At 46.0% G+C, this 26554-nt stretch overlaps 1 protein-coding gene across 7 annotated transcripts in view; it reads right to left on the bottom strand.

Annotated features, from left to right (window-relative positions):
• Positions 1-26554, bottom strand: part of FGGY (FGGY carbohydrate kinase domain containing) — a 412333-nt gene that overhangs the window by 374870 nt on the left and 10909 nt on the right. For 5 of the 7 annotated variants that reach the window (XM_059689387.1, XM_059689388.1, XM_059689382.1 and 2 more), the window contains exon 2: positions 10989-11203. In XM_059689387.1, the coding sequence (XP_059545370.1) occupies positions 10989-11189 (201 nt within the window). In that variant the 5' untranslated portion in view covers positions 11190-11203. Of the gene's footprint in view, positions 1-10988; positions 11204-16687; positions 16856-17427; positions 17515-26554 lie in introns of those variants that run through there. The other 2 variants (XM_059689383.1, XM_059689385.1) reach the window with 2 other exon arrangements.

Here is a 26554-nt window from a genome sequence, read left to right on the forward strand (position 1 = left end):
GCATAATATGCTCATGATATACTAAGGCCGCTCAACTGCTCACTATGACAAGCAGTGACCACCAGGGGGCAGACAGTTGACTGGTCGACCTGTCGCTATGATGTGCACTGACCACCAGGGGGCAGACGCCCCGACTGGTAGGTTAGCTTGCTGCTGGGGTCCGGCCAATCAGGACTGAGCGGGATGGGCCTGACATGCCCTAGAGCCCTCCTGCGGTCCCTCCCTAGCTCCGATCATGCATTGGTGGGGTCCCTCGGCCTGACCTTCTGCATCTCGCAATCCGGGACCCCTCGGAGGATGTCGGAGAGCCAGTTTCAGCCGGATCCCGCAAGCCACTCCCCTCAGAGGGTGCCAGACACAGGGCTCACAGCTGGCGAGTGCTGCTGTGGCAGTGCAAACCTCTCCCAATCGGGACTGATTGGGCGTGAGCCCACAACAGGCACAGTGAGGCCGGGATGAGCGGGAGCAGCAGGTAGGAGCTGCAGGCGGTGTTGGACTGCAGGTTTCGGCCCGATCCCCGCAGGCCACCCCAAGGGACCCCCCACCCATGCACAAATTCGTGCACCAGGCCTCTAGTTAAAACCATAAAACTTATAGAAGAAAACATAGGAGCCAATCTTTTGTAACCATGGCTTAAACAAATATTTCTTTAAAAGCAAAACTCAGCCCCAGCTGGTTTGGCTCAGGTGATAGAGAAAGTGGAACCCTCATACACTACTGGTGGATATATAAGATACAACCACTTTGAAAAAAAAAAAAAGGTTGGCAGTTTTTAAACATAATTTACTATACAAATCAACAATTTCACACCTAGATATCTATCCAAGAAAAATAAAACAGACTTGTATGTGTATATTCATAGCAACACTACTCATAATACCCCAAAATTAGAAACAAATCAAATACCCATCATGGTTTAACCAAATGGTTAAACAAGTTATGGTATATCTATACAATAGACTAGTACTTAGCAAGAGAAAAGGACAAACTACTCATATGTGCAACAACATGAATGAACCTTAAAAACATGTTAAGTGAAAAAAGTCAGACTCAAATTAATACATTTTCTATGAATTCATTTATATAAAATATCTAAAAAAGAGTAACTATAAATATAGACCATAGATAAGAAGTTATCTGTCTATGGGGTGAGAACTGACTGCAGAAAAGGAATAAGGAACTTTTTAGAGTAACAGAAGGTTTCTAAAATTGGATTAGCATGATGACTGCACAACTCTGTACATTTAAAATCACTGAATTATATATTTAAAATAGATTTTATGGTGTGTAAATTATACCTCAAGCTGTTAAATATAGTTTTAAAAGTTGAGCTATAAAAAAATGAAATGGAAAGATATCTATTTCAATACAATAAGGTAAAAAACAATAAAACAAAAAAGTATACACAACAAATGGTTAATGGTAATTGCCTCTGAGAGCAGAAATGGCGGTTGGAGGAGACAGAGATTTTTCACTTCATTATGTAATTTTTAAAGATGTAGAATAATAGATTTATTGATTAACTCTAATTTTTATTTTTGTTTCTATGGTTTTCTTCTTTTGAAAACACATGAGTGGCCATAATCATTAACATTTATTCCCCAGTAACTTCAAACCTGACAAAAACATTTTAAATCCCACAAAAGCCAACCCAAAAGAGTCCATCCCCATTTAAAATGCATAATTCTTTTTGCCTGTTTTGGAATGGCAGACTTGTAACCTAGGATTCTAATTCTTACTATGTACCATGTTCCTCACATAGGAGCTATACACAATTATAGATTTTCAACAAAGAAAAGCATTAAATTTGTTAAGTAATAATCAATAAATAATAAAATGCTACAATATATCAAGCACCTATTATGTGCCAGGTACTTTACATACAGTATCTTATTTAATCCTTACAAAGCCCTCTGAAGATACATCTAATATTTCCATTTCATAAATATAAGTGGAGGACTGGGGAGGGAAGGGGGGAGCAAGTATTGCTCTTGTCACACAGCCAGTGGATTGCAGAACCAGAATTCAAACTCTGAACCAGCGTTCTTTCTATTCCACCATACTGTCCACCTATGTCATCAGAGATTTTCCTGTTGCCCAAGAGACTCACCCTGTGGAGAGGGCATGTGCTCTAGGGTAGAACATTTGCTAGTGACTTCTGGCAATACCTTTGCCCCACAGCACCAGGTAAATGCCCTCTGTCTTTACTACACTGATTGATCTAGACTTACATGAGCATGAGGACCAAACCCAATCCCCTGTCAGGCAGCATGGCCTCATGACAACGCCCTGCAAATACCTGGTTTCAAAGCCTAGCTCTGCCACTCTGGCTATGTGTGACTGAGGGCAGGTTACACAATTCCAGCCATTCTAATCCCCCTCTGGCCTTGCCAGACCGCATCTCCATAGCATTTATAGGCACGGCTTCCTCTGTCTGTCATGTCCATCCTTCCATCTTGACTTGGAAATCACTGGATAGTGGTTAAGATCAATGGTACTGGGTGCAATCTGAGTCTGAAGCCTGGCTCTGCCACTTACTAGTCATATGACTTTGGGAAGCCAGAAAAACAGTTTCGTTGGTTGCACAAAGCTATTAGTTGCACCTATATCTCCTAATGATGTTATAAAAATGCAGCAAAATAAGCGGTGATTAACCCAACATCTGTCATTTGATGAATGAGAAATATCAGCCATTATTAGAATAAATTAGCTGTCTCAAATCTTTGAATCTGTGGGACGTCAATCAATGAATCAATAGGCCAGCCCTAACTTCTACTTGCCCTGACAGTGCAGGCCTGACCCAGGCAAGCCCATCTCTCACAGGCCTGCAGCTAGTCAAAGGAGGAACTGGGTGAGATAAACTCAATACAACAAGGCAGCTTTGGAATAGAAATAAACCGGGAAGATGGTGTCAGAAAGCCACCTTCTGATTTCAACTCCACCACTTGTGAGTCAGTTTAATCCTGCATTAATGTCATTACCTTTCTGAGCCTCAATTCCCTGAGAGGAAAGATATCTCCCAGGTGAGGATCAAAGGAGTCAATTGGTTTGAAAGTGCTTTGGAACCAGTAAACCTTTATAAGAAATAAAGGATGTTAAAGGATGGAAAACCCACTCAATGCCTCATTAACCAAATGTTCAATGGAATCATTTTTATGTATAAACTAGAGGCATAAAATTCGTGAACTGAGGGCACTGGGGGAGGGGCGGTCCCTCTCAGCCCGGCCTGTGCCCTCTCGCAGTCCAGGATCCCTTACTCCTTACCGCCCACCTGCTCGCTCCTCACTGCTCAGCTCGCTGCTCCTTAGCGCTGCAGCGGAGGTGGAAGAGGCTCCTGACACTGTGCTGAGTGGCGCTCCCACTGTGGAAGTGCACTGACCACGAGGGGGCAGCTCCTGCATTGAGTGTCTGCTCCCTGGTGGTCAGCGTGTATCGTAGCGACCAGTCATTCTGGTCATTCCGTCTTAACGATCGCTTAGACTTTTAGACTGTAGTATGCTCTTTGTGTCATGTAAGCACATATATAACTGATAGGCAAAGGGATGGTGATCAAAAAGAGCGGATATGCTCAAATCTTCCTAAGAATTATGGTGGGAGTAAGCTTCCAGTAGGAGCAAAGAAAGCACTCTCTTCAATCTATTTTATGAATCCCCTCTGAAGAGTTCCACATTCTAATCGAGGCCTTTCAGTCACCAAGGTTCCGTGTCTCCACCTCTAAAACAGAAACCTATCATCAGGAACTGGAAGAATTGTGACATGCATTTACATCTGATTTGTTGGGCAGCCACTCTAATTTCCTCAGTCTTATATGGAAATGCCCTATGATCATGTTTACCCAAGAGTGGGACCACCCCACCCTACAACCCCACCTCCATCTACAACATCCCAGAATCAAGGCCATCAGGGTCACACTACCCAGAGGGCCCCTGGGACTTGACCTGCTGACCTGAGGATTCTTTTCTACGCTGTTATTAATGGAAGAAGAAAGCAGTCTAGTAAACTCGCCCCAATGCCTTGGCATCAAGGGAATTTCCCTGGCTAGAGAGAAAGCACATTGCTCTTCTAAAGAATTTCCAGAGAAGGAGATTACGGCAACTTGGTTTGGTAACCTGGTCCATGTCTAGCAACTGTCAACTCGTAGCTATGGGGCAGCAAACAAATATTTGGAGAAGGGGTTGTGCATCGCTTTGTTCTGACTGTGGGAACCAGTTCAACCCTGCATGTGTTTTAGATCAGCAGGCTCTGCCATATTGGTGGGGAGACAGAGGTTTCCAAAGAAAGAGCTGGAAGGTCAGAGGCATACCTGGTTTTATCTTGAACTCTATTTGGGTCGAAGCCTGGGGCCCACAGACAGAATCCAGCTTGCAATAGAGTTCTGTGTGGCTGGTCCTGTGTTCTTTTAAATCTTGATGGGAATGCCTCTGTCAGCTCTGGGGGCATGTGTGGGGCTATGCAATCCCTGATCCCTGGTTCCCTCAGGCCCATCGCTCCCTGTTGCCTACACAATTCAATTACTCATTCCGTCAATCGGCAAATATAATCAGGCCCCTTCTAGGGTCAGGCTGTGAACTCCTCTGGGTACTTGGGAAGCAATGGAAAGCAAATTATATTTTTTTTAATTGCGTGTTCTTTTGGGGATTATATTTTAATAGGGATAGATTAACAGCTAATAAACCAAGTAAACTATATACTGTATGTATAGTGTACAAGAAAGTGATACCTCGGGGACCAGGAATGCTAGAGAAGGAAGAGGTGGCTGCTGAGAAGGTGAGATTTGAGGAAACACTGGAAGGACCTGAAGAGTTGACTGTTTGGAAATCTGGAGAAAGTGTTCCAGGAAGGAAACAGCCAGTGCAAAGGAAGGCCCAGAGGTGGGAAAGGCAACGAGGCTAATGCAGTTTGTGTGGCTGTCTGTTACCTGTGAGGCCCCTGGGGGCTCTCGGTCTGACAAAATCTCCTCTAGGGACTCGGAAAATGGATCAAGCCAATCGTGGACCATCACTTACACAGCATCCTAGCTGAGGTGTGATGTTGTCCCTTGAAGATAAGGTAGGGAAATATAGGCCAAACACTGCCTTTTATGCCTGTGACACCAACTTTCTTCCAAGAACAGAAACTCTGAAACTGCCTCTACCTCGTTCCTCTCCACTGTCACCAAATCCTGTTAGATCTTTCTTCCAAAGTCTCTCAATCCTCCTCCTCTTACTTATTCCTCCACCAACATTCTAATCCTGCCATTCATTGTAAAGCAGGTATTATTAAGCACCTGTGCGCACCAGCATGCAGGACACAGGCCCCCCAGAGCTAATAGTTCAAAGGACTCTCAGCCCCAGAACTTCATTAGAAGAATCATGCTGCCTCTAACTGGCAACCATGAATGTAGTGCCTGCCCCCTGCAAGCCATCTCGAATCTGCTGCGGGTCATTCTGAAACTCTGGATGATTCTGGAAAAGCTCCCTTATGGGCCTCAGAACCGGCTAGCCAGGTGGGCCCCTACCATCACTTCCAGTCTCCCTTCTTCCTCCTACTGGAGCCCATCTGCTCCAGAGCTGGCTCCTTGACATCACCGTCTCACACTTCTGCCCATGCTATTCTGCAGTTCTGAACGTCTTCTCTTAAGAGTTCCCCAGAGTCACGTTTAGCCCTACATCCTTCCTCAAACTTTCTCCACTGATTGGGAGTAGAAAGGTCCCAATTTCTTTAATCACTCATTTCCTTACATTCCCTGAGTCTACTGTATGTTAGGACCTGGGTGAGCAAACGATAGGTCTGCCCTCCTGAAACATAAGATCTGGTAGGAAAGATAGATATTAACCCCAAAAATGAATGGCTTTATTATTTATTTTGTTGTTTTATTTGATTATGCAATGATTTTATTATTTGATATTAATCAGAGTGAATGATTCATCAACCATGTAAAGTTCTAGAAAGGAAAAGTATAAGATACTGTGAAAACATTCTGCAAATAGAACAGGACTCAATCTGGAGGTGATATTGGGCAAGGAAAGGTTCCTTCCTTGAAGACCCGACTTCCAGACTGAAAGGCAGTGCAGCACAGCCCACAGAACTCTCTGCCATGGGAAAGGGTCTGCTCTGTGTGTTTAACACAGTAGCCACCAGCCAAATACCTACTGAGCGCTTGAAATATGGCTAGTGCAACTGAGACACCGAATTTTAAATTGCATTTTAGATAGATAGATAGATAGATAGATAGATAGATAGATAGATAGATAAATTGTATTTCATTGTACTGAACTCAAGTAGCCACACATGGCTAGTGAGAACTGCATTTGATAGTGTGGATCTAAGGATGAGCAGTGGGCGGGGAGAAGAAAGCAAGTGTGTGAGAGTCCTGAGGCTGGAGGGAGCACCGCATGCTGAGGACATGGCAGGAGAGAGTTGCTGGGATTCAGAGCTGAGAGAGGCATCGTGAGAGGAGACAGAAGAGGAGGGTGAAACCAAGCCATGAGGGGCCGAAGGCCATGTTAAGGAATTTCAGTTCTATCCAAATGGTATTGAAGAGTCGTAAGCAAAAGAGTAACATGATCAGGTTAGCATCTTAAATAAAAAAAAAGAAGAATCGTCCACCTCCAAGAATAAGAATGGACTGGAAGGGAAAGGGCATACATGAGGAAATGGGTTAGGTTCTCCCACGAATCTAGACAAAAGGTGAAGGTATGTTGTGTTGGAAATGGAGAGATGTGGAGAGCTACACAGAATTATCCTATCTGATTTCAGGCTCATCATCTATTGCCTGCCCTGGGTGACTTAGGGGAAGTCAGTTAAGCCTCTGAGTATCAGTTTTTCTTTTCAGAGGTAAAATGGGAACAACAACCCCTTCCCTATCCAACTTGTATGACAATCAAATGGATATGAATATGGGTTAGGGAGATGGGTGAAAAGGTGAAAGGAATTAAGAGGTACAAACTATCAGTTATAAAAATAGTCACAGGGATATAAGTAGAGCATAAGTAATATCCTATATAATAAGGAGCTAATATGCTAATTAGACCGAACAGCAGAACAACCTTCCGGACAAAGCTGGGGCTGCAAGGGCCAAGCCCCTTGCATGAATTTCGTGCAGTGGACCTCTAGTAGTCAATAATATTGGAATAACTATGTATGGTATCACATGGATACTACACTTATTGGGGTGAGCACTTTGTAAGGTACATAAATGTCTAATAACTATGTTTTGCATCTGAAACTAATGTAATATTACATGTCAACTGTTAATTAAAAAAGAAATTATAAATAGCCCTGGCTGGTTTGTTCAATCCCAGTGGAGAAGAGAGAAGAGGATCTGGAGCCATCTCACTAGGGGTCTGGTCCCGTCTCTAATACTTATTAGTTTCAGAGCCTCACTATCTTTAAGTATCAAATAAGAAGAATGGCAATCCATCTCACAGAGTTATGATGAGGGACGCCAGAACGTTTTTTTAATTGTCTGTTTTTAACTCTAAGTAACACTAATTCAGCAACCATTTATTGAGCACAAAATCTGTGCTGGGCCATGTGTTGGATGCTAGGGTCGGGTGGGGAAATCATTTGATCTGGCCCTGCCAAGGCATCAGGGGTGAATTGCTGAAATGTTTGACCAAATATAGCAGTCTAATTTTTAAGTTGATGATTTTGTATGGCCCACCAATGATGTTAAAAATATCCACATGGCCCTTGGCAGAAAAAGGTCCCCCACCCCTGTGCTAGGGATACAAGGACAATGTTCTCCAAGAGCTCTCAGCTCATGGTTTAAAAGAGACCAAACAAGTCACCAACTTCAATGCAATCTGATAAGGGCCAGCGAGACACGTGAAGGCAGTGGGCTTTGAGGCAGCAGGCCTTCTCACCCTCTCTTTCCTCTGAGGTTGACAAGCGAGGGAAGAACTGGTCAGGAGTCATCTAGGAAGGCTCCCAGGAGGAAGCAAGACTTAAACTCACCTTGTAAGATACCAAGGAGTTGGGCAGGTAAAGGAGGTGAGAGAAGAACATTCCAGGTCATGAAAACAGAGACATTGCATTCATTGGTAAACTCAACAAATATGAACTGAGCATCTTACAAGAGAGGAACTCTGGAGAAATACAGATAAATAGAAGATGACCCCTGCTCGGGGTGCACACATATTCCACATGAGCAGACAGCCAGGCAAAGGCACTCGTAATTCAATGTAGTTAGTACAACAATCACAGGACGCTCAAGGTTCCCCACACAGTGAGTGGCTAATTCAAAATACTTCAGGTGGCTTCATACATTTCCTAGCAGGGTGAGAGGAGGCTGGAAAGAAAGGCAAAGGGCAGAGGGTAGGGGTGGGGTGCATATTAGTCATGTGACCTTGGGCTGGTTACGTAACCTCATCAAAGTTCATTTCTTCCTGCTCCAAAACAGAGAATAATAAAAACTACATCAAGAGGTTGTCGTACAGCCCTAGCTGGTTTTGCTCAGTGGATAGAGCAACTGAAGGATCTTGGCTTTGATTCCAGTCAAGGGCATGTACCTGGGTTGCAGGCTCGATCTCCCACCCCAGGTGGGGGCATTCGCAGGAGGCAACCAATTGATGTGTCTCTCTCACATTGACATTTCTCTCTCTCTCTCTGTCTCTCCCCCTCCCTTCCGCCCTCTCTAAAAATCAGTGGAAAAATATCCTCAGTGAGGATATTTTTTAAAAAAAGAGAGGCTGTCGTACAGATAAAATGAAGTGATACCTAAGCTTCCCTTATAAGGTACCTGGATGAGGATGATAGCATAGTACTTGGAACCTAGTTAGTGCCCAAGAAATGTTAACTGCCATTATCATCATCACCGTCCTATTGTTAGTATTGTTGTTGTTTTATTAACTTGACTATGGGGAAAACCAAGTGAATGACTTAGGGAGAAGGACGTAGTGCAACTGCTTTCAAGCTCTTAACTTTCTAACGTCCTTGAGTAAACAGAGCCCAAGTCAAAATGGATTTTATGGTGCACTCTGCCCTCGCCCAGTGCTTCTCAACATCTTACATAGAAAGAACCCTAACCAGGAGGGGGATAGTGACTGTTCCTATGAGGTACCGCCCTAACTGACTTTGACTTTTAAATACATTTTGTCTTACAAATCCATTTCCCTCATTTCTGTCCTCCTCATCCTCATCGCCACAGGAAACAAAGTGCTCACTCATTTCCAGGCACTGCGATGGCAGTGCCTATGCATCAGCTCATTGCATCCTCACCGCAGACCTCGAGAGAGAGGTACAACGACCATTCCCATTTTACAGATTAGGAAATTCCTGCAAGAAACCTTACGTAGCTTGTTCAAGATGACAAGCTAATAAACGTTGGAACTGGGACGACGATACAGGCAGTCTGGCTCCATAATCGGTACTCTGTGGTTGCTGCTAATAGACAGATGCCTCCCTCCTTAAGGAGGGGAGCAGCTCCATCCAGGTTTGCTGCAGCGAGAGAGCCTCGCTGAGGACCAATGCCCACAGCACTCATGTGGCTACGGGCCCCACACATAGTGAGTTGGCCACCACTGGGAGATGATTAAAATCTGCCATTAAACCACGCCGTACTTAGAGCAGACCCTTTTTAAAGTAGCTTTTCATCGGGGGATTATATTTTCTTCTTGACAATTTCCTTAATGGCAAGGAAGGCTATATGTTAGAAGAACAAAGGAGGCCCAAGGGCAATAAGTAGGAGATTCTCACCAAGATGGGGCTGAGGGGGAAGGAGGAGGAAAATTAAACAAGCAGAAGAGAAGATGTGCCTTCTTTTATTCCTATACTGTTCCAGTGCCGCCCACCCCCACCTCCTCTCTCTGCCATCTTCTCTGGGGGCACTAACAGGAGCCCAGGGCTCATTAAAGTTTAAACAGACTGATCAATATGGATAGAATGGTGAATTGTCCATCTGTAAATTGCCAAGCCCTTCATGAATATTTAAGGAACTAAACTAGGAGGAGAAGAGAGGACCCAGGACTTCATTTTTTCCCTCTGAAAAATAAGGATAAAAGAATCTCTGTTGTTTTTGATCACCAGGATATAAAACTGAATAGTCAAGTGAAACTAAAAATGAACAAGTATTGGCCAGCATCACTTCCTTCCCCAAGCCAGCAAGCTGACTCCAATCAAGGCCTGCAAGGCTAACATCTGCCTAGCACAGTGGTCAACAAACTGCGGCTCACGAGCCACATGTGGCTCTTTGGCACCTTGAGTGTGGCTCTTCCACAAATACTGACTTCTGTGCATGGGCCATGAAGTTTCAATCGCACTGTACATTTGCGCCTACACGTGGTATTTTGTGGAAGAGCCACTCTCAAGGGGCCAAAGAGCCGCATGTAGCTCACAAGCAGCAGTTTGCCGACCACTGGCCTAGCACAACTGAGTTGCTCCTCACTTGCCCAACTTCCTTACTTTCTCAAAACACACTGCATTCTCATGCCACAGTGCCTTTGCACATGTTGTTCCCTCTGACCAAAATGAGGTTCCCTTCACTTGTCCGCTTGGAAGGCAGGTCAGTCCAGTGACTAAGGGTGCAGTGCTGGAATCAGAGTATGTAGGTTACAGTCCTGCCTCCTTGTGAAGATTCAACTACATAATCCTTGTTAACATGTTTTGTACCACATTGGCAATTTCCTTAACGGCAAGGAAGGTTATATGTTAGATACATGAAGCACAGATGTTAGCGATGATTATCAGTGACCTCTTCCACCTTATGTCACACCTGACCATGCTATGCCTGCATGTTCCTATCCTCTGGCCTGTCTACTTTAAGCCCCTCAAAGGTAACCCTTTCCTCAGCACCAGCCACAGTCACTTTGCTCTCACCACCTATCATGTCCTGTTTTGGCTGCCTGTTGGTCTCTGTCACTGCTAGACTATCAGCTCCTGCAAGGCCAGGCCTGTGTCTGAAGTTACACCAACACTGTCCCTGGCGCCAGGTGGACACACAGCACACACTCAGCAGGTAGGAGCAGGGAAGCACATGTGAGGAGAGAGCACTGCAACTATGGTCTTACCTTTGTGACAATGCAGCATGCGGCCCAGATGTCCTCGGAAGACTGTTCATGATGGTTGAACTGAGGCTCCCACTTGTTAATCGCCTGATCCGCAAAAGCCAAAAGGGTGCCCCTCTGGTCCACCAGAGCCGCACGGACACTGCCTGTCCCGACATCCACACCCACGTAGTAGCGCCCCGGTTCCTGATCTCCACCAGGCATTGCGTTCCCTCGGCCTACAGGGGTCAAAGGCAAAACTACATGAAGACCAAGTGGTTCTGCAAAGTCAGACACAAGACCTCTGGAAAGTGGAAATGAAAGGGGTGCAGCTCATGAACTGGTGGTCTTCTACTACTTATTCACCCCCAAAAATGTTGAGTGCTAACAGTATGGTAACAGGCATGAGCTAGGTGGTGAGTGAACAAGACAGGCATCACCACAGACACGGAATTCCCATGCTTGGGAGGGGGTCAGACATGAAACATTTATGAACTGTATGATTATTTAAGCAAAGTCATGATATCAAGTGAAAAATGCTATAAAGGTAAGTAAAGGATTATAGGAGAACTGAGAATATGGAGGTAACAGATATGCATTTACTAGTGAACCGTGGAGCGAAATCGCATGAGACCCAGGACCCCCCCTCTCCCCCCCACCCAGCCCTACTGTGCCATGGGACCGCCCCGAGTCCCAGAGTCCCGCCCCACATGGCCGGAAAGCCACAGGATGGCCCCAAGTACTGGAGTGCCACCCCGATGCCCTACCTCAGGACTGCACAGCGCAGCTGCCAGCCCTGCCCCCACTGTGCGTACCACCATCTTGGGATGGTGTTATGGCATGATGGTCAATTTGCATATTACCTCTTTATTATATAGGATTCTTACTGAATTTGTCAAAATAAGGACAGTGGCCATGATACTGAATAGGAACTTCATCTACACAGTCAATCAGTCATTTAAATAATTATCTGAGCATCTACTATGTGCCAAGCACTGTGAAAAGCACAAACCTCCCCTCTACTCCACACTAGGATTCTCCAAGGTGATTATATTTTAAATGTGTTTTGTTTTTTATTGATTTCAGAGAGAAGAAGGAAGAAGGAGAGAGAGAGAGATAGAAACATCAATGATGGGAAAGAATCACTGATTGGCTGTCTCCTGCACGTCCCCTACTGGGGATCAAGCCCACCATCCTGGCATGTGCCCTAACTGTAATTGAACCTCCTGGTCAATGCTCAACCACTGAGACACACTGGCTGGGTCTTTTTAAATCTCTATGTTACAGGTGATCAAGGTGAGGCTCCAAGAGGTACGTAACTTTTCTCTTAATGCTAAGACCACATGCTTAAGAACAATAAATGTACATTATTATGACCACGCACATTATCCTGATGGGGAAATAGGTCTCTGAGAAGTTAAAGAATGTAGCCAGCACCCCTCAGGGGCAGCCCGGACCCGCAGCCCAGGACTGGGAGCTCCTGAGTCTCTGCTCTTTCCTGTGTTTCTAACAGCTGGCAGTACAGGTTTGGAGAAGAGGCAAACCTCCTGCGGCCCCATAATGAAGAGATTGGGAATTGGGAAGCAGCCTCACGGAAGACAGGATCAGGAATCTGTCAGAGAATCTGTTTTCCTCACAGGCCCCTTGTGAGTTACAAGGCAATATGACCAGAGGACTCCGGAATGCCTTCGCTTTCATTGCCCCTCCAAATCCCTTTGGCCAGATCAGCCCACAGGACAGAAATCTCAGAGAGGCTTTCATGGTCCATATTTGGCTTTCAAAGAACTAGAACAAGCCTACCCCACCCCCTGCCCCAGGACAGCCACACTGGTTAACCTGTGACAGCTCCCCAGGTGAGCTCGGGGCGGTCCTAGCACCCAGAGTCCCATTTCAACAAGGGCAGCAGCGGTCTGTGCCCCTTCCCCTTCAAAAAGGTAATGCTTCCTGGCAACGTCACGCTGGGGGACACTAAAACGAAGCCAGCCAGCAGATGTGTGGTTACTGCTTCCTGGATATTTATTCCAGACAAAAACAGCTTCATTAAAAGCGACTGCTTCTGACTTCATCGCAGTGATTTCCCAGTGGTGCCTGCCCCCGCTGGCTGGCTGGCTGTCTGGTTGGCTGGCTGGCTGGCAGGTGGAGAGGAAAATGGGGAAGCTATAGTAAGAACATTTGCTACCTTCATTGGAGCCTCAGAGAACAACTCTCAGGCTCCAGCCCACTGCTTCCTCACCTTCTCTCCCTCACAACCCTCAAGGAGTCCCAAAGGACCAGCAGCACCAGTGTTCACACCATGCATTCCTTCATTCATTCAACAGTGATATTGTTTCTTCAAGCCATGCCTCAGAAAATTTAAATGAAACAGGTCAAAGCAGAGCTGCTCAGTTTGAAGCAGAGATCACCATGGCCCCGCCCCTCTTCTTCCCTCAGGACTCCGGAAGGTTGGCAACCTTTGGCTTAGGGCTGATACACAGCCCGAGGCCCACCACATCACATCTCAGGCTTCCAGGAGCTTCTCTCTGCCTGCTGTCCAGCTGTGTCCAACCCTGTCCTGCCCGTTCTCACACCCAGCTCAAGACATCCCAAAACTCCTCATAAGTTCCCAAGTGCATCCCACTGCTGCCCAACTGCCCACCACTTCAGACCTGCTCGTCCCTAATTCTTTCCTCCTTCTGTCTGGTGACCACAGACCCACACTTTAAGATCCCGCTCCATCATCACCTCTTCAGGGAAGACCTCCTTGCTTTTCTCTGTCCCTTGGAGCCACCAGGGCACTGGTGGAGACTTACCAACTCAGAATTGTGACTTTTTTTATTTCTTTGTCCATCTCCCTTAGTGGCCTGAACCTGAAAAGGGGAACTATTGATTTCCATATCGCCAGCTCCTAGCACAGTGTCTGGTACATAATCCGTTTCCAATAAATGTTTTCTGAATGAATAACTAAATTAGTGAATCAATAGAAGACAAGGATGAATAAATTCATGTTTTAATACAGTTTGCATTCCTAAATTGTATTGAAATGCAGTAGTGTTTTGTCTTGATTCTAATCCCCATGTATTTCATTCATCCAATTACAAATATTTATTGGATGCTTATAGCTACATTTTATTAATTCCTGGGCACTCATTTTTTTTCACATTTATCTTCTGCAAAATCAGAGTGAATCTGATGATCAATGGCATCATACAATTAATTGGTAGCATTTTTCTTTCTTAGTGGTAAAAGAAATAAAGATGCACCTTGCAATGAATGATATCTGAGATTTGAAGAAATCTGGACTGTGTCGGGCACCCTGCTCAGAACTCAGGGTACAATGATGGACACAATAGGACAGTGCCCCAGTTCAGAGCTTCCTCAGTGTCTTTATCTTCGAAAAGGATGAAGGCTGGCCAAGCTAGCTGGCCCGCCGCCCCACTGCCCTCACACACACATCTTACTTCACTTGGGCTTCCTTCTCTTGCTTCCCACAGCCTCCACTGTGAAGGGCCCTGGGGTGCTGCTCCCTAACACTGATCTTAGCATATCAACACCTCTCTGCCCTTGGCTAGAACATTCCAAAGACTACTCTAAGCACTTCAGGGACAAACAAGGAATCAACAGAAAATGAAGCATCGATACAAACATTCTTGCTGACACAGACCTGGTTAGCCACCATCCAGAGGTGTCTTCACTCTTGCCAACCCCAAACACAAGCGAGATCCCGCCCAGGGGGGTGGCCCACGTCCTCACGCCTGGGCTCCTCCTCCCTTTGACTCTCTCTTCCTCTGCAGGGAGTACACCATCTTACCACCCACCATCCAGACAGCCTGGTTTATTTCCAGTAAAATCCAAGGAGGCGGATTCCATCTCTTTGCTAAACAGGAAAGAGAAAGAGCCCACCCTTCAGGGGAGCCCTCACCTCGCCTGGTTCATTAACCAGTTCACTCCACTGCTGCTGGAATCAGGGCTGTCCCCTTAACCCAGTGCCTGGCACAGCAGGAACCCAACAAGTCACTGTGTGACTCAGTGGATACCTTTAACACCTGTCCTTAGGGAAATAATCAAAGGTGCATGTTAACTGTGGGTCTGATGCTGTGCTAAGCGGCTTGTTTACATCACCACTTTTTTTTTTTTAACTATTCTAAAATTGCAATTTATTTTGAAAATATTCTACAAAAAAATCAAACAATTCCATAAAACAAATTAAAAAAAATAAGTACAACAATATTAAGACAACTAATTTACTGGGGCTATTTTCCTCAGGATCTGTGTAAATCATAAAATATATATTCCATGGTAACGTTTTTGAGCTATTTCTATGACCATGGTTGGCACCTATTAATATCTGCCATGGAAATCCTCCAAAATTCATCTTGTTTGCATTGAGGACTTATTGAACTCATTCACATACTGAACTGAACGTGAACTCTCTCCTAATGCCTGCCCTTCAAAGAAAAATCATGGGATTTTCAGAAATTGCCTGTGGAACACCTTATTGCAATTTTCACAGGGGAGTTGAACACACCATCCTCAATACACTTTTAGTGACATATATATGAATATATACAGAGATCCCAAGTCTGACACCCAGTTTTTGTGTGTGTGTGTGTGTGGGGGGGGGGGTTATGCATTCCCCCTTTACTCTGACACTAACCCCTGAACATAATCAGATGAGGAAAGTGAGTCGTCGACAGGGAAAGTAACTTACTCCAGTATGTCATGTAACTAGTAAGTAATAGAGTTAACAGCGATCAATTCCCTCTGGCTCCACAGTCCCTACCGTTTTCTCAGGATGCTACCCCCCCTGATACCCCTTCATTTATCAAATGGCCAACGGCTCTGCTGGGATCCCTGCCTACTTTGTCTCAGATAAGCCAACTCAGAACTTGGCTGTCCACCTTCAGAGACGGACCCCTCCCCACGCCACGCTGCCTCTCTCTGGCAAACCATCATTTCTAGACCGCATTACCAAGGATCAGTCAGGAAGAGTCAAACCCACAGGAACAAGGGCTCCTACCTTCCCAGCATGGCTCGCTCACACCTCCCAGTTCCTGTTTTTCTAAGAAATAGATCCTAATTAAATATTTTGGGTTCACCACGTTTTCCATTTTATAGTTTTAAGTGATCTCTGTTGATTGTTTCCAGACCTGGACCCTGAAAGCAGGGAGGCAGAGAGGTTCAAGCCTTTGGGCAGCTTCCCTGAAACTCAACCCTGGGAGTTACACAAACTCTGCCAAAGGGTTTTCCTTGCCTTCCCGCTCACTCTGTGCCCTTTGTTCCTGGGTCATAAGACCCATCTGCCGGGTGTCCTGGACTCCAAACTGTATCCCAGTGCCTCTGGGGCTCAAAAGATAAAGTCACTGCAAGATGGAAAACATTATTCCCTTTTCTAAATGTTTTTAAAGGATTAGGGCCCTGCTGTGTGTCTGGCACTTTCACACATGTGAACCTCCTCTGACTAAAACCCAATCACGCTGGTGAATCTGCGCCCATTTGACACCTCAGTGGAATGGGGAAATGTGCCCCAAGTCACACAAGCAGTAAACAGCAGCACCCATATTCGAACCCTAGTTTCTTAGGGTAAGTCTTAGGGCTCTTTCCACAACACCAACCTAAAGTTAAAAACCAAGTCCTTTGATCACTTCTCCAACAAATGCAGCAACAACTAGCACGTAGTAAGCTCTGCTCTGCAAATCACCCATGTGATTGCATGCCATCTTTCTAACAACCATGTAGATAAGCACCATGAGCCCATTCTCCAGTAAAGGAGACTGAGGTTCTCTGCAATAAAGCTGTTGAAGGTCACTGAGCACAGAAGCAGAGGAGCTGGGATTGGAGGTTGAGTCGGTGAGGCTCCAAAGTGCAATTTATGAATGGTTCCATCTCATTCTTTTTAGGCAAAGATGAATATTCTAAAAAGAAAAGCTGATGGGGATATGGAGAGAGTGGTCAGGCAGAGAGCAATAAGGACATGGATGGTGGAGACCAAGAGAAAGAAAAATACTGGAGAGAAACTCAAGCTGCGCTGCCCACAAGTCCTGAGCCATCCCTAACTTCTCAGCCCACACGATGCTTCAAAGGACAGCAAAGCCTCCTGTCCAAGTCCCCAGCGTAAACTGGACTGATTTCTAGCCCCTATTCATCATCAAAAGATGGTTCTTACGATAAATATTTATACGGTTCATTAAGTAAGAGCCTGTATAAATATTATTGGAAATGTGCACAGGAAACCACAGACCTCATGGCTGATTCTTCAGCCAATGTGCAAGCTGCTCAAATGCAGCGTGAAAAAGGGAGAGAGACCTGGACATGGAGGCTATTCTTTGCAAAACTATTTCAGCAATTCTAAGAAGGGGGGTCAACGCTGCAAATACTGCGTTGAAAACCAATCATTGAGGGGCTGTTCCCTTATTTTTTTTCTCCTTCTTTCCCCCTAATAATACTGTTTCCAAAGACAACAAAGCTCTGGAGGTGATGAGCTTACCTTCAGTCCTATTTCTTAAAGAGCCACTCCTCCAGGATAAATGTGGTGGCTGTGTCCACAGACACAGTGTCCCAGGGATCTGGGAGGGAGCTCAATATCTATCCTCTTTCAACTTTGATCTTTAGACTTTGCTGGGAGCTCCTGTACAGGAGTCCTGCATGATTTAGTTAGTTAGTTATATTACAACTAGAGGCCCAGTGCACAAAAATTTGTGCACTCGGGGTTGGGAGAGGAGGTCCCTCAGCCTGGCCTGTGCCCTCTCACAGTCTGGGACCCATCAGGAGATAAGGACCTGCTGGTTTAGGCCTGCTCCCGGGTGGCAGAGGGCAGGCCTAATCCTAGGTGTAACCCCTGGTAGGGCTCAGAGCAGGGCCCACTGGGGAGTTGGGGCCCCGCCTCCTGTCATGCACAGAGCAGGGCGGATTGGGAGGTTGCCATGCCACCCTCAGTCATGCTCAGGGTAGGGCCGATTGGGGGGTTGGGGCACCACCCCCTGTCACACTCAAGGCAGGGTCCATAGGGAGGTTGCAGCGCCACTCCTGTCATGCACAGAGCAGGGCCGATCAGAGGGTTGGGGCTCCGCACCCTGTCACACTGATCCCGGTGCTGGGAAGCCTCGCTGCTCCGCTGATCCCAGGGCCAGGACGCCTCTCGGCTCCCCTGATCCCTAGCCCGGAGGCCTCTCGGCTCCGCTGATCACCGGGGCGGGAGGCCTCTCTGCTCCGCTGATCGCGGGGCCTCCGACTCCGCTGATCACGGGGCCGGGAGGCCTCTGGACTCCGCTGATCACCGGGGCTGGGAGGCCTCTCGGCTGATCACCGGGCCGGGAAGCCTCTGGACTCCGCTGATCACCGGGGCTGGGAGGCCTATGGACTCCGCTGATCACCGGGCCAGGAGGCCTCTGGACTCCGCTGATCACCGGGGCTGGGAGGCCTCTCGGCTGATCACCAGGCCGGGAGGCCTCTGGACTCCGCTGATCACCGGGGCTGGGAGGCCTCTCGGCTGATCACCAGGCCGGGAGGCCTCTGGACTCCGCTGATCACAGGGGCTGGGAGGCCTCTGGGCTGATCACCGGGGCTGGGAGGCCTATGGACTCCGCTGATCACCGGGCCAGGAGGCCTCTGGACTCCGCTGATCACAGGGGCTGGGAGGCCTCTCGGCTGATCACCGGGGCTGGGAGGCCTCTCGGCTGATCACCGGGCCGGGAGGCCTCTGGACTCTGCTGATCACTGGGGCTGGGAGGCCTATGGACTCCGCTGATCACCGGGCCGGGAGGCCTCTGGACTCCGCTGATCACCGGGGCTGGGAGGCGTCTCGGCTGATCACCGGGCCGGGAGGCCTCTGGACTCCGCTGATCACCGGGGCCGGGAGGCCTCTCGGCTCCGCTGATCCCAGGCCCTGAGGCCTCTCTGCCCTGCTGCTTCAGGGCTGTTTGGCTTCGCTCTGCTTGGAGCCTGAGTATGCAAATTAACCGCCATCTTTTAGCTTCTATAATTGAAACATTGTATCTTTTGGAGTTGTTGCTTCAGGAGCTCAGAGCCCCGCAGCTGCGGGGATCCTTGACTTTCTCCATCGCTGGGGCAACCAAGCCTCCTATTCTCAGCTGCCTGGCTGCCAGCCGCCATCTTGGCTGACAGTTAATTTGCATATCTCGCTGATTAGCCAATGAAAAAGGTATCGGTTGTACGCCAATTACCATTTTTCTCTTTTATTAGTATAGGATGGGGGCTGGTAAATTTGGGAAGAAAAAGATAAGCAATAATGGGCTTGTTCCCTTCAGTCTTCTTAACATAAAGAACTCAATACCACTTTAAACAAACCTCATATGCTCTAAGATGATGAGCTAGTTCACAGTGGTGGGAAAGTGCTCATATGGCAATAGTAACTGGCTCTCTCATTGGCTTTATCAACAATACACACAGAAGAAGAAGTGCAGATTGCTGACAGGTGCTTTTTCTCTTAAAGTGAAAGACTACCATCTCCTAGTGTTCTCTGAAAGATTAACTGAGATTATGTAACTAAGTTATGTAGCACAGTGCCTGATGTATGTATGGTACATGCTCAATAAATGGTAGCAATTATTAGTACTATTATTATGTGCCAATCTTCCCTTCTAACACCAAATCACTTCTAGACACCTGAAATCTTTTAATATGTATTATCTATACATACGTGTTTGCAACATATCTAACAGCTCAAATTCCAGCAAATATTAAGTGTCTTTCCTATGCCTGGACACTAGGGAGAGGAAGCTGAAAAAAATAATTATTGATTTTTATGAATTGACAATTTACTGTAAGAATTTTATTTTTGAAATCCAAATGGTGATGCCTTGAGTTTATGTATTTCAAGCTAAACATAATGCACCTAGTGAAACTGCAGCAATGGCTTCACATTAATCCTAATCCCAGCCATAATCCTAGCCATACTTCTGGAGTCAAGCATCCTATTTCAACTCCACCTTTGTCCACAGAATGCAGACACAGATACACCAATTTACGTTTTCATCACCTTTCCAATCACTCAATCAAAAACTCAGTATTTTTCATTTTTAATATATATATATATATATATATATATATATATATATATATATATTGATTTCAGAGAGGAAGGGAGAGGGAGAGAGAGATTGAAATGTCAATGATGTGAGAGAATCATTGAATGGCTGCCTCCTGCACACCCCACGCCGGGGATCAAGCATGTAACCCAGGCATGTGCCCTGACTGGGAATTGAACCGTGACCTCCTGATTCATAGATCAATGCTCAACCACTGAGCCACGGTGGCCAGCTGAGCTCATTTCGAAAGACAAACAAGGCAATTGAAGAAGGGGAATAGTGTGAAATCAGACAGGAGAAAGACTGGCTGTACTTTCTAATTCAAAGTTGGATTTCAAAAGGCAGAGAAACCAGAACTCACCCAACCCACTGGCCTGCCTCACAATATGACAGCCACAGGGATCAAAGCACAGCCAGTCCTGCCCGGCCGGTGTAGCTCAGTGGTTGAACATCAGCCCAGGAACCATGAGGTCATTGGTTCAATTTGCAGTCAGGGCACATGTCCAGGTTGTGCGCTCAAGCCCTGGTAGGGCGAATGCAGGAGGCAGCAGAGCGATCAGAGACTCAGTATTTAAAAAGGTGTAACATGGCCAAGGCCTGGGACCTATTACTACAAAACAAAACAAAACGAAAGACCATTCCTGGATAGTGACCAAAAATGGCCACCCTCCAAGAAAGAGCCACACCGGCGATGGCACAACAGTTGACACCAAGAAAATACAAAACCTAACCATGCCGAGGCCAAATGCACGGTGCAAGCCCTAAAGAAACCATGGGTAGAAGATCTGACTCCTCAAATAATGACCCAAACTCCAACAGCAGACAGCACCTGAGTGCAAGGTAAACTTTGAATCTCCTAAGTCCTCTTCTAGAAAACCCTGCTTACTCTCCCCTTTCCAACCCCTATGGTAAAAAAAACACAAACCTCCTCAATTGTTATACTGCCTTCCAAGCTCTCTATGCTGCCACGCTGAGGTAGCCTCTTTGCACGGAAAAGCAAAGGGGACCCACAGGTACATGGTATGTGCCGTTGCTCCCATTACAGGTGAGGACACAAATCCTGAGAGGGTCAACACCCAGTGATGGCCACAAAGCCCAGAGGAAGGAGGCCTGAATCCCAGAAGGACTCCTGCTACTACCCCGCAGGGACCTGGATTTCCACGCTAACAAGCTGCCTTCATGGTGGACACACTCAGAATACCCTTCCATGTCTGCTTATCCTGGGAAGCCTGCTCAGTCACTCAGTGATTGGAAACGCCTTCTCCACGCTCGGATTAATAAACACCCCTATGGCACTATAAATGCTATGGTAGGAAGCACTGGTACCAACTGAGAATGTCCTGTCCCCTGCTTCACTGTCCTCACAGGTAAGCACGGTGTAGTGTGATAGAGTAGAAGGGAAATTACTAGGTTGTATTAAATCAGGGTGGGGAACACCTGGCCCGTGGGCCTTATATCATTTGGTCTGGCCCTGCCATGGCATTAGGGGTGAGTTAATTAAATGTTTGACCAAATATAGCAGGCTAATTTTTAAGTTGATAATTTTGTATGGCCCACAAATGATATAAATATCCAAATGGCCCTTTGGCAGAAAAAAAAAAAGTTCTCCACCCCTATATTAAATAATCAAATACCTTTTAAAAATAAAAAGCCTTGAAGGACTCTCTGTCCATGGAGAGTTCCAGAAGCAATATCAGCAAACCTCTCTTCTGTGTAAAGCACCATGCCCCTCCCCTGGGACACTCTCCCTCCATGACCGAGGACCCCATTTCCACAGGCACATGTGTGGAGGGGAGAAGGGAGATGGAGAGCGAGCCCAGGACCTCCTGTGCGAGGCCGTCCATCTCTGACAAACCCTGAGTCCACTAAAAGCCAGATTTGAACCCGATCGTCACTCTCCTGCCAGGACTCTGGGAGCAGGAAGATGGCAGAGCAGACACAAAGAGGGCGAGGGCTGGTGGCCTGCTTCTAAGTGCAGTCAGTATATTTTAACCCCAATATGCCAATTACACAGCTAAGCCCACAGCAGGGAAAATTATAAGCAGTGATGTATTATTACATGGACTCTTCTTTTTGAAATATGAGTCCCTCACCTCTCTTTGAATTCTGAAATATTTAAATATACGGGATGGGGCAAAACAGGTTTACAGGTGTGAGAACCTGAAACAGTTTTTTTTTTTTTTTTTAAGAAAAAAACTTTTCATAGTTTTCATTTTCTTTTTTTAATATATTTTATTGATTTGTTACAGAGGAAGGGAGAGAGATAGAGAGTTAGAATCATCGATCAGCTGCCTCCTGCACACCTCCTACTGGGGATGTGCCCGCAACCAAGGTGCATGCCCTTGACCGGAATCCTTCAGTCCGCAGGCCGACGCTATATTCACTGAGCCAAATCGGTTAGGGCTGAAACAGTTTATTTTAGTATTACTATTTATGAAAGATTATATTATTTTCCAAACGACGACTGTAAGCCTACTTTTGCCCCACTCTGCATATGTATTGTCTCTCCCTCTGTCACTTTCTTCTCCAAGGGGCTGCTGTTGATTTGCTGATCCAGTTAACTATGAAATGATTTTCTACAGACCTAACCAGACCTTCAAAGCAATGCTGTTATCATTAGCATATTGGCCAGCATCCACAGCTGTTCCCAGAAAGCCACTCAAATTAAAAGAACTGAAAAACCACCGACCTTAATGACTGCTGTCAGGAAGGGCTCAGGGCAGTATTAGGAAGAGCAACAGAATCCATTCCCCACACAGAAACCCCTTCCCAGAGACGACGCCCCGCCAGACGATGGCTGAGGTCTTTGGCCTCTTCTCATGTCTACCTGTTTACGAAGCATGGCCCAGTGGCTTTAAGACCCAAGGTTATTTGAAGATTAAACATTAGACTTGGAGAACTGGACAGTCTGCCATGCCACACACAGAGACACGCTGTCAAAATTACCAAGAGCTACTGTCTAGGCTTAGCCACCACCAATGATGCTTCTGCCCAAGATCTTTATTTGGCCCACAAAGACCTCAAAGCTCTGGCCCTGCCTGCCTCTCTAACCTTCCCTCGGTCCTTCCCTCCGTCCCTGCCCCCCTGTTCCCATTACCCCTTTGTCTCCCTCCCTGATTGCAACCCCTGATACTGCAACCCTTCAAAAGTATTAGCAACCCGTCAGAGGTTTGGAGGTTTGTCACCTTTCATACTGTTTGTTCCCTCTTCCTACGAGGCAAAGAACAAAAACTTGCAGTTCACAGAAAAAATAAATGCGATGAATACATATGAACCTTTCCCCCTCACAAATAAGGTAGGAAATACAAATCAAAACAATACTGAGATACAATTTTACAACAAATTGGCAAAAATTAAATTTTTTTTATAATACCCACTCTGGCAAGAGTGTGAGGAAATAGTGTCATACACTTTTAGTGGGATAGTAATTGGATGAATCTTCTTTAGAGCAATTTGTCAATATCTGCCCATTTTCAAAATCTACCCTTTTACCCAACAGTTTCACTTCTAAGAATTTATTAGTCGTCTCACCTAAAAATATATATACAAAAAGTCCATTATAACATTAAAAAAAAAAAAAAGGAAAGAGCATACTTACAAACACCCTGGAAACAATGTAAATGCTTATTAATAGGGGACATAAGCAGCTGTTAAAAACAAGAAGAAGCTAAAGAAAAATACTGATTATGTTAGGTAAAAGCAAGTTCACGGTTGTATTGTTTTTTTTAAAGAGGATAGAGTATCAGTGGTTCTCAAAGGGTGGACTCTAGGCAGAACAGCCTCAGCATCACAAGGGAACAAGGAACATGCCAGATATGAAAATCCTCAGGCTCCACTCAGATCTATTGATTCAGAAACTCTGGGAGTGCCCTGTGCTCAGAGCCCTGTAAAGAAGCCTCCAGGGGATCCTGATAAATACCAAAGCTTGGGAATCCCTGCATTGTACTAGTATAGAGACCCACATTTCCGGAGGAATATACAAATACCTACTCACAAAGAAAAGTATGCAGCCCGGCCAGAATGGCTCAGTGGTTGAGCATAGACCTATGAACCAGGAGGTCATGGTTCAATTCCTGGTCTGGGTACTTGGCCAGGTTGTGGGCTCGATCGATCCCCTGTGTGGGGTGTGCAGGAGGCAGCTGATAATGATTCTCTCTCATCAATGATAATTCTATCTCTCTCTCCCTTCCTCCCTGAAATCAATAAAAATATTTTTTTTTAAAAAGTAATGTAGTGGAAGTGAGAGGGCAATTTTTAACTTCCCTTCTCGGTGCTATTGGAATTTTTGCAATGAGCAGCTATTACTGTTAAAAGAAAGCTCTTCCTTGTAATGAGTTAAACTCTGCTTTGTATGGCTCCAGCCTATAGTCCTCATTTTTATCCCATGGGACAATCTAAACCATCTAACCCCTTCTAGGTTAGCAACCTCCTACTGGGTCTTCTCTCCTCTATGCTGTATATTTTCAGTTCCTGTAACTGTTGTTCCTCCATGCCATGGCTTTGCCTGAAACAACAAGATAAGGAGAGGGATAAGGGGACTTGATACATTTAACAAGAATGATCTTCAGACACCCATGTTTCCACATGACAATGTGTGGAGATGAGGTACATTGGACGAACAGCACAGGGTAAGCACACAGTAGGTCTTCTTTACCTTCCTGAAGGCCCTTTGGATGCAACATGTGCTGGGACCAACCAGTGGCCCACACAGCCCAATATGCAATCCCTACACTAACATCAGAATAATCTGTTCAGGAGAAAAGGGAAAGGGAGCTAGGGTGTCTTCACCAACTGTCTCTGAAGGGGGACTTTGTGGTCACCCTGCTCCTATACCCTACTCTTCCCTTAATAGATCATTAGAAATTAGTGTTACCTGTGTTTACTCAATATGTATTTTCACATGAACCCAAATGTTTCTCAAATGTACTTGTATTTGGAGCCAACCCTCATCTTGGATGAATAAATTTCTCATGAGCATTTACTCTGTGCCAGGCATAGTACTAGTGACTTGGTAGATGGCCTTGCTAATCCTCTGAACAACCATGCAGTGGCTACCACTACGGATGGGATAACCAAGGTATGCAATCAGGTCACAAGCCCAACCTCACAGAGCCAGTGGAAAGCATATTGGAACTCCAATCCTATGCTCTTTCCACTATGTCACATGATAACCATGAAACATATCAGCAACAGCCTCATTTGGCCACATAATTCTATAATCCAAGAGTTTGGTAAATTACATTTAACTTAATCTGTCTACATTATTGTTGATTTTACAGAATTTGTCTTCTCAACTTTCATTCTCCATATCCAATCAGTTACTGAGTCCTTTCTTTCTTTTTTTCTTTTTTTGTTAATGTTTTTATTGATTTCAGAAAGGGAAAGGAAGGAGAGAGAGAGAATCATTGATCAGCTGCCTCCTGCATGCCCCCTAATGGGGATGGAGCCCACAACCCAGGCATGTACCCTGATGGGGAGTCAAACCATAACCTCCTAGTTCATGGGTTGATGCTTAACCACTGAGTCACACTAGCTGGGCTCCTTTCTTTTAAAAATCAATCAATAAATAAATATTTTCATTGATTTTAGAGAGAAAGGAGGGGGAAATGAGAGAGAAACATGGATTGGCTTTTTCCTGCATGCCCCCTACTTGGAATTGAGCCTGTAATCTAAGCATGTGTCCTGACTGGGACTCAAACCGGCAACCTTTCCAATCAACTGAATCACACCAGCCAGGGCCTGAGTCCTTTCTTAATATCTCCACCCCACGGCCAGTTTAGCAGAATTCAAGCTACCTGGCTCGCAACCCTGCAACAGATTTCAGTGTAGCTCAGCCCCAAATCCAGATGGCCAAGGGAATGGTAATACACTTAGCCTGAATGGTTTCTACTTGATTCCCCCACTCTCCCTAAAGCCGCCCCACACATAAATCATTGTAAATGTACCTCCTGTGTGAACTCTGCTTCATTTGTCATTCAAGTTGATAAAAACTTCCTAAACAATTTAAGATGATGAAGGGGGGGAAGGGGTACAAAACCTCCAGGGGAAAACATGACGAGTGTGGGAAGGAAATCTCATCATGTCTCCCTCACATGTCAAACCTCCCCAAACACCTACTATTCCTTCTCTCCCATCTGAGTGATGGGCACCACCAGCCACGCTGATCCTGCAGCCAGAAATCGAGAGGTTCTCACTGACTCCTTGCACAGGTTATTCTCCCTCCCGCACCAAATACATATCCACTCTCAATCCTTCTCTGACGCTCTGTGTCCTGTGGACCACAGTCTGGATCTCCCAGGCTCTCTAATCCTCTGTCTACCAGTTGGGTTTGGCCAATGGCGAGCATTAGCAGAAGCCTCAAAGCAGGAAGGAGAGTGAGGCCGGGACCCCTGCCTCTGCAGTGGCCTGGAACGAGCTGTACCTCTTGAACTAAGGTAACAGATCCTCTCAAGGCAGTCTTCTTCACATCGCTTCTCCTTTGCAGTTGCTAACCGTACCTCCCCTTGCCCCACTAGAGGGATATAACAAACCTGCCGTGATTAGCCACAGGGATTCGGGCTGCCCTCA

This window comes from Myotis daubentonii, chromosome 3 (genome assembly GCF_963259705.1).
Source record: "Myotis daubentonii chromosome 3, mMyoDau2.1, whole genome shotgun sequence".
NCBI lineage: Eukaryota > Metazoa > Chordata > Mammalia > Chiroptera > Vespertilionidae > Myotis > Myotis daubentonii.